We start from the raw sequence: 15,704 nt of genomic DNA, 5'->3' as shown, positions 1-15,704 counted from the left end.
AATTAAAATATTTGGTAGAAACCGAATTTCGATGATAAATTGTAAAAAAATATATTTCTTTAATATTATGGAATAATAGGCTATTCCAAGTTTATTTATGTATAAACATGTATTTTCTCATCATTAACATATAAATAATGCAAAAAACCTCCACGATACAGAGCTGGTTTTAATAAAAAAAACACAAAATGTTGATGATGGTATTGAATAAGTGGGTCAATATGTAAATATATTACTCTAAATTTTGATTCCAAATAACTTCACCCAAGGGTATACTAAACTAATTTTTAAATGTACAAAATAGATAAATAAATTTTCAACTAAAATATTAAACTTATAACAGAAAATTTGGGTATCCAGATCGATGATTTGGCAGCTTTTTTTTAGAATACAAAAATCCTAGTAGTAATAAAAATTTGGATTTGTGCTTTCTCTCTGCTTTGTCAAATATATAATGAAACCTTATTCAACTAGCGTGTAGTGGAATTAATGGAAGTACTTCCAACTTACGTTCATATTCAGAAAATTCTTCAAAATACAAATGGTACAAGCGAGAGAATATTTTCGTTTGAAATTAAGATAATGATATAATTTTTGGTTGTAGCAAAAATTTTTTTATTTTGGGTACCGTAACCTTTGTCTCTATATATATAGAAGGATTTTTTGCCAAAAACTTTAAGAAGGCTTGTTAATTACTCATATGCTCGGACTTAGTTGATGGATTGACAAGAAGCAGTGAACTATTGACTAGTAAAATTGGAAAAAAGATGAAACTACGAATCAGAAGATAGAATATCTATGCGAAAGAAGAATAGAGAATAGATACAGTAATTATAGCTACTACTACCGCTCTATCCCAAGAAGCCTCTTCAGAACTGAAGGATCCTCTGGGCGTTGTTGGCTTGAAAGCAAGGCTCTTCCAATATCATATCTTAGGTTAACTACCACGGGTGTTAATAAGATCTTGACGTTGCTGACGAGACCGAGAAGTCTTAGATATTGCATACCAATGAAAATCTCCAGCTTCCAAACAAATGTAGGCAGGTTTCTCAATAGGTGGTAGGATGTAAAAATTATGCTAACTTATATAGACTCGATTGAATGCTTCCATAAGGGCTTCTGACATCTACAGCACTCGACGCGCTAAACGTTGCCCGTCGGACGGAGGTGACATAATTTGAAAACAGTATATTAAAAACATGCATAGTACATTCTTAATTAATATTCTATTATTTCTTTATTTATTGATTATCCGGCCCTGGATTGGTTCGTATGTTAATTTTTCACATGATGTAACAACTATTTTTTTAGTTATATAATCAAACTCAAATACCGTGACTTTTGGTTCAAGTCATTCAAGTATTGCAATAAACCATTATGAGATTCGATTGTTAAACTTGTATGAATCATTTTTCCGAATAATTTTCAGACATTTTAGAATTATCTAGTATAATAATGGAACTGTTTATAATTTAATTAACACGATTACGTGGAAGCCCTAATTATACATATTTCTATGCACAAAAACTATCCTGTACAGTTGTTCACAGTATGTTTTTTCATCTTCTTTTTCTTATCTGGCATGTTCCTTTACGAATTCGCCGCTCTGGTCCTTCACAATTCCCTTTGAATGCATACCTACTCTCAGGTCTACAATACAACTATCATCGCAATTCCAATGTTTGTTTTCCATCTTAGAGTTAGTCGTCCTCTTCTCGCTGTAGGCTCTTTCTATATTAGTTATGGCCACCTGTCTTCTGGTAATTTTTGGACATTATCATATCATTGCAGTTCTCTGTTTTTTTGTTACATACTTACATAATCCTAAGCTTCCTTGTGATGTGGAGCTGCAATACAGTACAGTCACTTCTCCAAAGAATCTTCCATTCTTCTCTATTCATTACTTTCCTTCTTGTCCCAGTCCATTTCATTTCTTTTTTCTTCCGCTATCTTAACTTACTCATTTTTTTTGGGTCTTACTTTTTGTCTCTATTTTGCTCTTCTTGCTTGGTGTAGTATCTAATAATTTTATCTTCTACTGTTGTTGTAGCCTGCCCAAATCAAGTTAACTGAGCTTCCTTTATTTTAATATCTATCAGTTTGGTTCCTAGATTTTCCGTGTATGTATTATTGTCTAACCCTGACTAATTTTGTTTGTATTTCTATCTCTCTTAGATATCTGATCTCCATGCTCTGTGACTTAGTTGTTTGTCTTTGTGTTATGGTTCATATTTCTGTGACAAAGGTGATCGTAGAATCGACCACTCTTTGCCAGGAAAGTAACCAAAGGGTTTTCCTGCTACTCATTTTCTTTTTGTAATTTTATTCTTGAATCTCTCTTCCATTATTTTTGATCCTAAGTATGTGAAGCTATTCACCTCCATCAGTTTTGTTCTGTCATATCTTAAGCAATTTTTTCTCGTTACTCACAATTATTGTTTTTGTTTTATTCTCATTTATCTTCATGTTGTTGTTGTCAAAGTTTGCATTATATTCTAAGTTTTGTTCATACTTTTTCCGTATTTAGCGATTAGTACCAAATTATATAGAATACTTCCGATACTCTGGCCTTTTATATATTCAAATGTCCAACCTTGTGTTTGTTATTTTGTGCTTCTGCCTCTCTCATACTTTCATCAATAACAACCGAAAAGAGCAGTGAGTTTAGTATACTCGTAGACCGTACTCCTCGCGTTTCCCGGAATGTTTTTAAGACTTTATCTCTTGAATTATAGCATTCATTGTATTCTTTTAAATCATTGTTTGATTCCTGTCTCTCTTAACGAAAGCCTTCTCAAGGTGTACAAAATAAAGGAACGGCTCTACTGATTCTCTTATAGTTTGTTATTATAAAATTCGAATCTATTACTCTCTTTTTGTTCTGAGTTGTATTGAGTGTCTTCTAAATATTTTCAATTATTCCTTTCAGTCTTTTTTCCATTACCCTTAAATACAGTTGGGTGAATTGCCTACTTAATCTTTGCATTCCTTTGTACTCCGTTCTTGAATGTTGCAACAATTATGCCAGTTTGTTATCACTGTTTTTTTCTTCATTATATCAGTCTATTAAGTCATTGCTTTTAGCATGTCCACTTTTATGCAGTTTATTCTAGTGCTTTTGTAGCTGAATTAATCTGATCATTTTTCTCTGTGATATTTTGAAAGCAGTTTAAATATGCAATATATTTAAAAGAATGACTATTCATTTTACTATTCACAATGCAAACGAATTATCCATTTTGCTTTTTTGTTACAGATAATCAAAGAATCAAATGACATTGAAAAATTAATTAATGACACCATAAACGAAGAAAAAAGTAAAGAGACTATTAGGTTACCGAAATCCTTATATCCACAGTTTTATAGACTTTGGATACATCCCATTTTAGATGAAAACAGCGATAGAAATTTCACGTTTTCCGGTCGAGTTATAATCGAAGTTAACTGCGTTGAAGATACAAACAAAATCATACTTCACATGGATGATCTCGATATCAGTGAATCTGATATTCAAGTCTATACAACAAGACAGGTGAAAATTTGTTTATTTTTGAAAAGTTGTCATTCCAATTTCACATTTTTGAATTGATTTGAATCAAATATACTTTTATTGTTTCACATTTGTAGCCATCAAGCAATTTGACATAATATTAACGTTCTAAAGTTAAAGTTAAAGTTAAAGTATAATGTTTGGGTTCTAACCATATTTACAATTTGTTCAGTAAAGTTTATACTGTATGGGTTATTTTTTTGATATTAATATTATAATTAATGTATAATTCCTTGACTTGTAAGTGTGTAAAACTTGATATTATTGCTCAAATTCACTGATAAAATAAACCACTATTTATATAGTATTACTCTTTGTTATAGGTAGAAATAACCACAGAATCGCAAATTTCAAATAATCCCCCATCTCACAACGTTTCTCGGAGAGAAGTCGACGACGTAGAAACCGTCGAAGAAACATTAACAACAACAGAAATTATACAAACCACGATATTAGAAGAAACAGAATCTCTTCTCCCATCGACTACACTTCCACCAGATCCAACAACCAATTCAACTGAACCATCAACAGAAAAAATCACTTACAAAACTGAAAATATTCCATTACATATAATAACAGTTGAAAAAGATGATGTAAATTTTAAACTCAAGATACATTTAGCTCAAGTGATGGAAAATGGTAAAACATATATGGTCGAAATTAAATTCAGTGGACAAATTCTAGAGAATTTGATTGGGTTGTATAAAACTAGTTATGTAGATACAGAAGGAAATATAAGGTGATTAATTCAATTATCGGTGTAAATGAAAGTGTTTATCATTATATAGATTATTTATAATCCATAAAGCTTAAGAGGGAAATATAATGATGGTATTTTTAAACTTGTTGGGTACAATTCTTCAATACTTGGCTTCTGCTTCGGTAATACGAATTGTCCTACTGACAATTTGATAATCTATGACGTTAATTTCTAATGATAGTGCTACAGAAGACATAACTCAATTAAAATTAAACGAAAGCTATGTGTAAGTTTTGTGTTCCCAATGTTGCTGGGTAATGTTTGAAGATATTCAGAAGGCCTCAGATAACGATTTCGAAATAATTTTAATGCTATTTATTCTAACATAATCTTGTTAAATATAAACACAAGACAAATAAGCAGAGAAGAGTGATAAAACTGCTAGAAATCGAAAGGTTTATACTAATATATTAACTAAGCCTTTTTTTATTTCTCTTAAGAAAAATAGATCCCCACGTATTTGGTTCCTGTTTTTTGTCCATCTGATATCTCATCAGATATTCTTCAGATGTAAGCTCTCCAACCTTGTATACGATCTCACCCATCTCACCTGATTCCTAGTTGTTCTCTAATATCCTGACTCTCATAATATTTCTGAAGTTCACTTCCTTAATTGTTATTATTTTTTTTTATTTCATTCGTCCCCATTATTCACTTTGTTGCTGATGCTTCATCTTATTTTTATTACTCATATGAAAATCAGTTTTACACATGCTTTGTTAATTCGTATTTTCCTTTGAGTCCTTATCCTTGTGTTTTTTTATAATATTTTGGTCATTTATCTGCTGCCTTAAGCTCTTATCGTTTGTGTTTGTGTTTCCTCTATCAAATTCTTCTTTCTTGATATCCAAAGAAGTTGAATTTAATTATTTATGGAATTATGTAGCTGTCTACAGTAAGTTTCCATCCACAACCATTGATTGAGTCTTCTTGGTTGAGTTGTTCATATTATATTCGTCTTCATCATACTTAGTAGGTGCGGTAGATTATCTTTATCCTTTACCACTAGTTCTTCTTTAGATTATTCAATTCTTCTCTCAATCGTACTTTAGCACAGGTTTTAGTGAGATCAACAAATTTTTCTATCAATTAACGTATTAAGAATATTGCGTCCACCGTCGATATGTTCTGTATTAACCCATGTTGTTCTTCGGACGTGTGTTCAACGTGAGTAATGGAGTCAAAACATTTTTCTTTTAGCACATTTCTTATTTTAGATAAGAGTCTGAAGTTGCTATTGTGCCAAAGACTTAATATATAGGGAAATAACTAGTTTTACATTAATAGTTCTTGTTCCATGATCATAGCCATCGAGAGATTAAACATTTGTTCAGCTTCGGGTTCAAAATGTTATTATTTGTCTCAAAATATGAGATATATTAGTTGAATTGAATGCACCTAAATACATTGCTGCAATAACACTTTATTCCCTGTATTACTTTAATAGTATTCTGTTTTGTATAAATTTCAATTTTTAGATGGTTAGCTACGACACATCTACAACCAACATACGCAAGACGAGTTTTTCCATGTTTTGACGAACCGTACTTCAAAGCACCATTTGCAATTAGTGTTGCTAGAAGAACTAATCTGACTGTTTTGTCCAATATGCCGTTGCAACAAACGGAACCAATGTAAGCGTATGGAAATTATTATATACTTCAACAATTTGATATCTATTTTTTTAGGGAAGATCCAGGGTGGGTCTGGGATCATTTCCAAAAAACTCCTCCGATGTCTACCTACCTAGTGGCTTTTACCATCAGCGACATGAAGAGTATATCAGCTAACGTGACGGTAGGCCCCCCAGTAAAGATTTGGGCTATTAAGAGTGATTTGACTCAAGCTCAATACGCCCTTGATGTTACTATGGAGCTTTTACCATTTTTGGAGACATTTTTCGATATGAAGTATCCATTACCAAAACTGGATATGCTAGCTGTACCTAATTTCGGAAAAGCTGCAATGGAGAATTGGGGTATTATTTCGTTCAGGTAAATTTTTATATAACATTTAAAAAAAGTATGATATTAGAAAGGGATAAATTATATCATATTGCTGAGAAATCTAAGCATTTATAATCTTAATAGATATTATTTATTATTAATAATTATTTATAGGAAAAATAATGAAACTAATATAGTGAACAATAGCCACTTAAACTTATTTATAACTGCACATATTTAAACAATGTATGTATTCAGCCTGTTTAGTTGAAAAAATATATATGATTATCGTTTGAAATAACGATGATTAGCAATTTTAATTCTATACCTGAGGTGGAAAGGAAACTACTACAATTATAGTTGTTACGTTTTTGGAATGTTATTAACAATAACGCTCTTAATAATATGTTTTATCTATATAGCGCGTCCATAAAGTAGCATTTATTATTACTAGGGGACGTGAATGAAACACAGGTTTTTGAATAAAATATTTATTGATATGCTTAGACTGCTAAATACCTTTTTAATCTAACGAAAAAACAATTATCGCCGATGCCGCTGGCGGCCGAGGCAAGATAATCTTAAGGACGTTAATAAGTTTCGCGGCCATGGCATACACACTATTTTTTGTGCAATCGTTGAAATTATTGAAATATATAATCTTATATATTAAAAAAAATGTAATTTCCAATCCGAGTCCCTTCAGGCGTTCTAGCCAACCGATTTGCTTAATTTTTTTTTCAATGAAAGGTATTGAAACACCATCTTTCTTTTGAGTTTTTGAACACTTAAATCGGTTGAGTTGGAGATGAGCTAGGCGCGGACATTCAATGTGGAGTTATGGATTTTTGTAGGTTTTTGGCAATTTTTCTACATTCAAAGATTTATATATCAGGTTCTAATATAGTTACAGGGTTCATTTTGGTTTAAGAACACTCGCTGAAACACCTTCTTTCTTTTGAGTTTTTGAACACTTAAATCGGTTGACTTGGAGAGGAGCTAGGCGTGGACATTCAATGCGGAGTTATGAATTTTTGTAGGTTTTTGGCAATTTTTCTACATTCAAAGATCTATATCTCAGGTTCTAATATAGCTACAGAGTTCGTTCTTTTCTATTATAATGATTTCTGATACTTATTTAATGGATTCGATGCGAGCGAAGCCGCGGGTAAAAGTTAGTTGTATAGAAATATTATTGCTCTCTCAGCAGTTCAATTTATTTAACAATGTCACGTATGCTGTGGAAATGATATGTTTCAATATGAACAAAATATTTTGACAGTTATTGACAAAACGCAAAATGTCTGATACTGATAGCGATATTTCAGTACCTTCCACTCTCCTGAGCTCAAAAGCGTTGTAAATTCGGCGCTTTTTGTTTTAATACCCGAAAAATCCAAACGGCAGTACGAAAAATGTTACGGCATGTTTAAAGATTGGTGTGATAAACAGAATGTTAAGACGATGTTCGAAAACATTTTATTGGCTTATTTGATGCAGAAATCAAATGTTGTGAAAAGTTCAACTTTATGGAGCATTTATTCCATGCGGAAGTGCATGCTGAACATAAGAGACAATATCTACATCAAGCAGTTTTCAAAATTAATACCATTTCTGAAAAGAAAATCAGATTATTGAGCAAAAAAGTCCAAAGTTATTACGCTTGTGCAAATTGATACATTCCTGAGAGAAGCTAAAGATGAAAAACACTTTTTGTTGAAGGTAAGTGCTAAGAGATATCATTTACATTTTTTTTATTTATAGTATTGATTGAAGGTAGTTATGATAATGGGAATATCTGGTGCCTTGCGATGTGATGAGTTAGTAAAAATGGTCATTGAAGATATTCAGGAAGAGAATGTTGTATCAATAGTAACCGTTCCTGATACCAAGACGGATAAGAAGCGTGTTTTCACTGTTACTAATTTTAATTTCGTAAAAATGTATCGTAAATATGCAGGTCTTCGACCAAAACATTGGGAAAATTCCTAGTATGATTGCAAGTATCTCAGATTACTAAATCCTGGAACATACACGGGTCACTGTTTTCGGAGAAGTTCTGTCACGCTGCTTGCCAATAATGCGGCAGATATGTCAATTCTTAAACGTCACGGTGTCCACGACAGTAGCGGAAGGATATAGAAGAATCTATCGAAAATAAGAAGCAAATTTTCTACTCATTTTCTAGCGATATAGTATCTGGTTTGAATGTAGGCAGTAATTATTATTCAGAAACACTAGATGTAGTTGTCTCAACTTCTGGAGTAAATATAAGTAATAATACAAACTGTACAATTAATGTTAATATTCATCTTAAATAATATAAGTACTTATGTATTTGTTGGTATTCAATAAAAAATAATCCTTGCCTTTGTAATATTTTAGAAATGTTAAATTTGGATATGACGTTGCTATGAGTAATGACCGCGAAATTAAATTTCACGAACTGTGCTGAGAACTCGAAATAATGAATTCGCGTGAAATTGAAGGAAAAATTATTCGGCGAAGTTTCCTTTAAGCTTTATACCCTTTTTCCAAAGCTCCTCAATTTTTTTTATCCTCTCCAAAACAGTATTCGTCATGTCAATCAAAATTTGTACGAGGGTTTTCTCAAAAGTTTGCGACGAACCATAAAGAAACAATTTGCATTATCATTTTTATTCTCCTGTAGCTTAAGCGGACGCTAGTCATTGTTGTTGGCGTTCCGTTCATAATATTATTTATTGTATTTATTTTTTAGAAAATCATCACTTTTATTTGACCCCGATTCTACAAGTATCAAAACAAGAAGTTACATTTTGGCAAAAATAGCACATGAATTAGTTCATCAATGGTTCGGAAATCTTGTAACTATGGAATGGTGGTCCGATTTATGGTTAAATGAAGGGCTAGCGACATTTATAGCTGAAATAGCAATAACAACAGTAAGTAATAAACATTGAAAAAATATTTGGTTTTAGTTTCCAAACTTAAAAACTGTTTTTGTAAACTATATATTAAATAAATTTATTGTAGTTAAGACCTAAATGGCACGCTTATAGCAGCGTGAAAGTGAGAGATACGTACAATACTTTAAACTATGATAGTTTAAAATCTGCAAGAAGTATACAAAGTGAAATTCTAACTAACGCACAAATTGAACAAACATTCGACAGTATTGTTTATAGAAAAGGTAGTAGTGTCTTGAAGATGTTAAACTCGACTTTGTCTTACGAAATATTCCAAAAAGGCTTGCAGGAATTTGTGAAAAAATAGTGAGTAATACTAGAAAAAATAATGAAATTGCCCTAACTCATAATTTATTTTCCAGTGCTTACAAGGCTGTAACTCAAGATCATCTTTGGTCGCTTTATACAACGTCAGCTCAAAATAAGAGTCTCATTCCTTCTACAGTCACCGTTAAAGATCTTATGAATTCATGGTCCATGCAAAGCGGATATCCATACGTTACCATTACAAGAGATTACGCAACAGGTATTGCTAAAATTAATCAAACAAAAATGACAGAAAACACCAATACTACATCCGATGCTCTCTGGTATATTCCGATAACCTACATCACGACGACAAATAGTAATGTTGAAATCATTTGGCTAGAAAATGTTAGAGAAACAACTCTAAATATGACCGGAATCAGTAATGGATCATGGATCTTATTGAATATAGATGAAACAGGTAACAATATGATATTGTGTAATTTCTGCAGAGCTTTCTGTATTATGATATCATTGAATCAGTCTAAAAGTACTACTCTTAGCTACCCTTATCCCATATCCCAATGTTAAAACCCGCTAAGAACATTTCTTTTACCTTCGGGAAGAGCCAGAATTCATATAGTACTAAATCTGGTAAGTAAGGCGGACGTGAACAGACAGGAGAACTTTTAACGGACAATATGAAATTCAGCAGCTCCCAACTTGATCTGTTAACTATTCTTCCCATAATCGGAAATTATAATGTGTTACATCTGAGTACTCAAATTAAAACCAAATATTACTTCCCCAGCTGGAGACTCTTCCTAGGGAAGTAGTATTGGACCTCAGTTAAAGTATATACTAATAACTGGTATTTAGATGGGGCGAACAAATAATATTAAATTGGATACCACCAGCTTTCTAACGAACAACTTTAAAAGTGAAAAAAATGTAAATAAGCCTGAAATATCTTATATATATCAACTGTGTATCCAAAAGAGCACAACGAATAAAAGCAGTTATAAATTGATACCTTTTTTGCTCGTAGGAGCCTCTTATATGAAACACAAAATTCAAACATCTTGTTTTTACAGGATTTTACAGAGTAAACTATGACACTTATAACTGGAAACTACTCATCTACCAGCTAAGGACGGGTCGCATTCAAATTCCAGTAACTACAAGAGGACAACTCATCGACGACTCTTTCGCTTTAGCAGAATCAGGAATTATAAATTACACTATAGCTTTCGACCTTGTTAAGTATCTTTACATTACTGAGCCAAATTACATACCATGGTACAGTGCTTTGAGGTGAACATCTTTATTTATGTTACTTATTTGCATTCCTATTATCACAATTTTAGAAATATGGAAGAGCTGAGAACAATCATTAGTAATTATGAATACTCTGGAATGTACGACAGTTTTCTTTTGAAACTCGTGAAACCTATGTATAATGAACTAGGAACAGAGACCAGAGTCTACGACACACAAAATGAGAAACTTCTGAGACTACATATTGTTACATCAGCTTGTAAACTCAGATATGGAAAATGCATAATGTGGGCACGAACTAAATTTTATGATTGGATTCAAATGAAAGACCCTGATTCAGAAAATCCGTAAGTAATTTTGACTATTTTAGTTATGATTTCATAAGACATACTTTCATACTACTTGTTCAGATATTCTTTATCGTTCTTAGAGACACAATTTGAACAATTATCAATAGAATAAATGACTGATGCAAAAAAATGTTATACCAACGTGTATATAATTTTATATAAAAAATTTCCGTTTTTTTATAGAATAAAAGTAGACTATCGATATATAGCTCAATGTACAGCAATAAAATCAGGTGGGCCTTTCGAATGGGACTTCTTATGGAACAGAACACGTAATCCTGCCATAGCCCCTGTTGATTTACAAACTGCTTATCAAAGTTTAGGATGCACTTATGACCCTTGGCTTATCAACAGGTATGTAAAATATTTTATTTAAAAACTCTTACTACTCAAATTATATTTATAAACTGTTTTTCCTACTCATTTTCAACTTTATATTGTTGTTTTGATAAAATATAAATACAAAAATGAACCATTTACATGACACCCCAACGAAGATACAAGCCAGAATGTTAATAAATTATACAGGGTGTTTCGGGAGTGAGTCAGTCAGACATGAAAAAAATTTGCTATACGACCCTTTATTTCTGATTTACAAGCCTTTAAAGTTGTGAAAGCAGAACTTATATTTAAGTATATTTCCTAAATTAATCATATAAATCATATATTATTAAAAATTCACTGTTGATACCTTCAGATTCTAGAATTATTTATTCCATCACACACTCTACATGGTCATACGTAATCACCCATTAAAAATTCATAATGCTGGTATGTATAATAATATAAGAATCGATGTTATAATATCAAAAAAATTCTTGAATCCTTTTGTATATTCCGTTATAAAATGTTCATAATAACCATTTTTTAGCTTTAAATTATTCTGAGCGTATTCTTACGTATTCTTTACATAAACAAAAGCAAAAACTTCATTCTAGTTATGATACGAGGGTGAGATTCATCAACTTTCATCATTATATAATTGAGATCCCTTTGCCGCTTGAATTCTAAAGTTTTTATGTACCAATAATATAGCTGCCTAATTTCATGTTTAGTTTATTAGATAGAAGAAACGAATTGAAGTCGTAAACGACAAAAATCACTTTTTACTGAAGGCATTATTCCTATATAAAAAATCATAAAGACATATTTTCCTAGAAGTTTGAAAAAAAAATAATTTTCCAACTATTCTAAAATTCAGATATTTGGAATACTCATTGAGTGGGAATATTAGCTTGGAATTCATCCCTTATGTGTGGCAGTCCATAAATCATCCTGTGGGGATAAGAACTGGTTTCCAATTTTTAAGATTGAATTGGGATAGAATTTATAAAAGTTATGAGGAAGTCTACTTAGTTTTTAATACTATTTTCCATGATTTTCTTGGTCAGTTTTCCACCGAAGCTGATTTGGAAGACGTAAGTGCTATTATTTCATTCTACTCAAACTGACGGAAAAAATTAAGAAAATTCGTTTATTTTTTTCAGCTAACAACGTTTTACAAAATCCATCAAACTGATTTGAAAACTGTATCAGGAGTTCTTCAGAGCACGGTTGACCGTATAAAAGTTAGAATAAATTGGAAGACGAAACATTTGGAGTCTGTAGTAAATTGGTTGAAGAAAAATATTTATTGAGATTTTCACATATTTTAAAATTCTACTAGCCTCTGAGCATAAAGTCGACTCGAAACCAAAGTTATATTATTAGCAATAAATATAGATATACAGCATCATTCTGAAAACAATTTTAAACTTTTCTTATATCACTTTATAAATTTGTTATTTATATTAAATTTATTGTTCAATTATCTTATTAAAAAAATAAATACCCAAGTGAATGCGATACCGATCTAATTTAAAATATTATTTAATCGATACTATATTTTTCTGACAATCTACAGAAAATACTTTGTTGAAAGCTGTGCATTCCTCCCTACTGCTAGTTCGTTGGGATATTAAATATTTCATGTCGTCAGAAAAGTGTGGAAACTGTAGTTTTCGTACTTACACAAGTTACTTATCATACCTACTTTTCGCACTAGTTGCACAATATACTATCAAATCTTTAGTTGACACCAATAATGCAGACTGCAAGATCTGAGAAGTCTGAAGCATAATTGCAGCTTTAACATTAGTGCTGCCAATTTGCCATATACAGAGTGTTTCTATATTCGACCGACAACCCTCTACCACAGAGAGATCTCAATAAATAATTAATTTTGATATAGGAATACGATCCCTTACGGAGCCTAGTTGTTGAGATATAGGGTGCGCAAAATTTTAAATCAAAATAAAAAATTTGCCGTAAACAAGAACGCCTTTAAATTTTTTTTTGCAAATTTGGTGACCAATACGCTCCTTAATAAAGTAATATCTTGACATAAACAAACTTTGGAAAAATTTAACAAGTGGTGCGCTGTCACGGTTAGTTACCCCATTGAAGCAAATTCTTTTTTTAATTTTGTTTTAAATTGCTTGATTATGCTTAGTTAAAAAACGCGAATAACCTTTTATGGAGCTAAAATGAACGTTGTTGTAGAAATCTAAACAAAAGTCTGCAAGGATGTAAGTAATTCACAAATTAATTAACCATTCATTTAATTTCGAATAATGATTAAGCGTAATTAATTCAAAACAAATAAAAATTATTCATAGTCTCAACTGTTGGCCACTTACTTCAACACACTTATTACATTATTTTGTCATTGAAAAACGTGTCTTTAAGACTAAATCTGGCTGGGATTGAATGATTTCTGCAGCAGCTTGAATTATTGAATATTATAATATAATAATATAATAATATATAATATAATATTATTGAATATTAGATCTTGTTCAGATTCGATTATTGTTTCGTACACTAAGGACTTCATATAGCCCCATATAAAAAGTCGATAGGATTTTAATCAGGTGATCTTGGAGACCAACAATTGTGTCCACCCCGACCAATCCATTTTTCTCTAAAGCGTCTGTTTAAGTAATATTTAACGGTACATTCTCCAACAATTCATCCCACATTTCTACCAGAAAGCGCGTTAAATTGCTCCATTTAATTTATTTGGTAAAATGTAAGGACCGATTAAGCAGTTTCCAACCATACCCGCCTACATATTATCCGAATATTTATGCTGAAATCCCCTTTCACGAACAAAGTGCGGATTTTCTTCATCCCAAACGTGATTATTTCTAGAGTTGAAAATTCCTTTTCTAGTAAATCTATACTCGTCGGTATACAACACATATTTTGGAAAATCTTGTCAAATACACAAACTGTCATGAACTAATAAAAATATGATAAATTACAATTTAGAAATATTGAGTCGTATCTAATTACCTGCAGACTTTTGTTTAGAGGCAATTTTTAACAGCACTGTTCATTTTTAGCTCTATAAAAGGTAATTAGTTTATTAACTAAAAATGATCAGACAATTTAAAACAGAATTTAAAAAAGAATTTGCTCCAGTGGCGTAAAAAATAGGGGGATAAAAGTGGCAACTAACCCTGACAGCGCGCCACTGATTAAATGTTTCCAAAGTTTGTTTATGTCAAAATATTACTTTATTAAGGAGCATATTTTGAACACCCTACATATCAACAACTAGGCCTCGTAATACTTCGTATTCCTATATCAAATGAATCATTTATTGAGATCGCTCTGTGGTAGAGCATTATTTGTGCATGCTTCTTAATTGAAAGTCTTGGAGTATAAATGTGAATAATTAAAGTTTTTTAGATGACATTTTCATTCTGTGTCATAAAATATAGGTACAATGAATTGATCCTATGGCAATCTTTTCTCAATCTAAATGTATTATTTCATGTATATTCTCATATTCCCATGTATATAATAAAAATATTGTAAATAACCCCTTCATCCACACAGCACAATTGTTCTATTTTGAATATATCTTTGGAGGAAGAAACACTTACACCACTATAAACGCCTACGTGATGATATATTTTTAAGCAAGTAATAAGAACATATTTTCATCATTCAATTTGGGATATTATTCAGTTTATTATTACTTAATATTGTTGTAACACTGATGTAAATACGTATTTATTATTGTTTAAGCTTTGTGTTTTGTTTTAAATATAAATTTTCAACAATATTATAATCCATTATTTACCTCCTTATTTATTTAATTTGACAATGGTCGCATTCAGCGCACGAAACTGTTGTGAAATCCTAGCGGAAGCGTTCGTTGACGCATACGCTACAAACTCAACACGTTCTAGAGCCAGACTCCATGTTTTGGATCGCTCTAAGTTGTGCTCAGCGTCGGATTTAAGGAGAGTCTAGCGGGCGCTGAAGCACCAGGCCCCGAGCACGTAGGGGCCGCGCCTAATTACTAATTTGATCATTTATTTTAGAAGCGATATTGGATCTACAGCAAAATTTGAATTTTTTTTCAAAAATTGCTGGGAAATCTAAATGAAATGAATGAATGTAATTGAATCAACACACTTATTTTTAACTCTATAATAATTTTATACTATAAATAATTAGTTATTTATGCAACAAGTGATTACAGTAATACTTTTTTTTTCACGAGTAGGTCGGTTTGACCGAATACGGTAATTCCTACGAGTGAAAAAAAGTTACTTTACTCACGAGATTCAT

At 31.5% G+C, this 15,704-nt stretch overlaps 1 protein-coding gene across 2 annotated transcripts in view; it reads left to right on the top strand.

Annotated features, from left to right (window-relative positions):
• The window catches only part of LOC130442451 (aminopeptidase N-like), a 38,348-nt gene extending 23,162 nt beyond the window's left edge, over positions 1-15,186 (top strand). For both annotated transcript variants that reach the window (XM_056776570.1, XM_056776569.1), the window contains exons 3-14: positions 3,257-3,532; positions 3,874-4,289; positions 5,789-5,944; positions 5,999-6,304; positions 8,997-9,180; positions 9,272-9,510; positions 9,567-9,931; positions 10,545-10,764; positions 10,818-11,075; positions 11,262-11,432; positions 12,280-12,496; positions 12,566-15,186. In XM_056776570.1, the coding sequence (XP_056632548.1) occupies positions 3,257-3,532; positions 3,874-4,289; positions 5,789-5,944; positions 5,999-6,304; positions 8,997-9,180; positions 9,272-9,510; positions 9,567-9,931; positions 10,545-10,764; positions 10,818-11,075; positions 11,262-11,432; positions 12,280-12,496; positions 12,566-12,715 (2,958 nt within the window). In that variant the 3' untranslated portion in view covers positions 12,716-15,186. The remainder of the gene's footprint in view (positions 1-3,256; positions 3,533-3,873; positions 4,290-5,788; positions 5,945-5,998; positions 6,305-8,996; positions 9,181-9,271; positions 9,511-9,566; positions 9,932-10,544; positions 10,765-10,817; positions 11,076-11,261; positions 11,433-12,279; positions 12,497-12,565) is intronic.
• Positions 15,187-15,704: the final 518 nt, after the last annotated feature.

This window comes from Diorhabda sublineata, chromosome 4 (assembly GCF_026230105.1).
Source record: "Diorhabda sublineata isolate icDioSubl1.1 chromosome 4, icDioSubl1.1, whole genome shotgun sequence".
In the NCBI taxonomy this organism is placed as follows: Eukaryota; Metazoa; Arthropoda; class Insecta; order Coleoptera; family Chrysomelidae; genus Diorhabda; species Diorhabda sublineata.
This window is presented reverse-complemented; position numbering and strand designations above follow the sequence as displayed.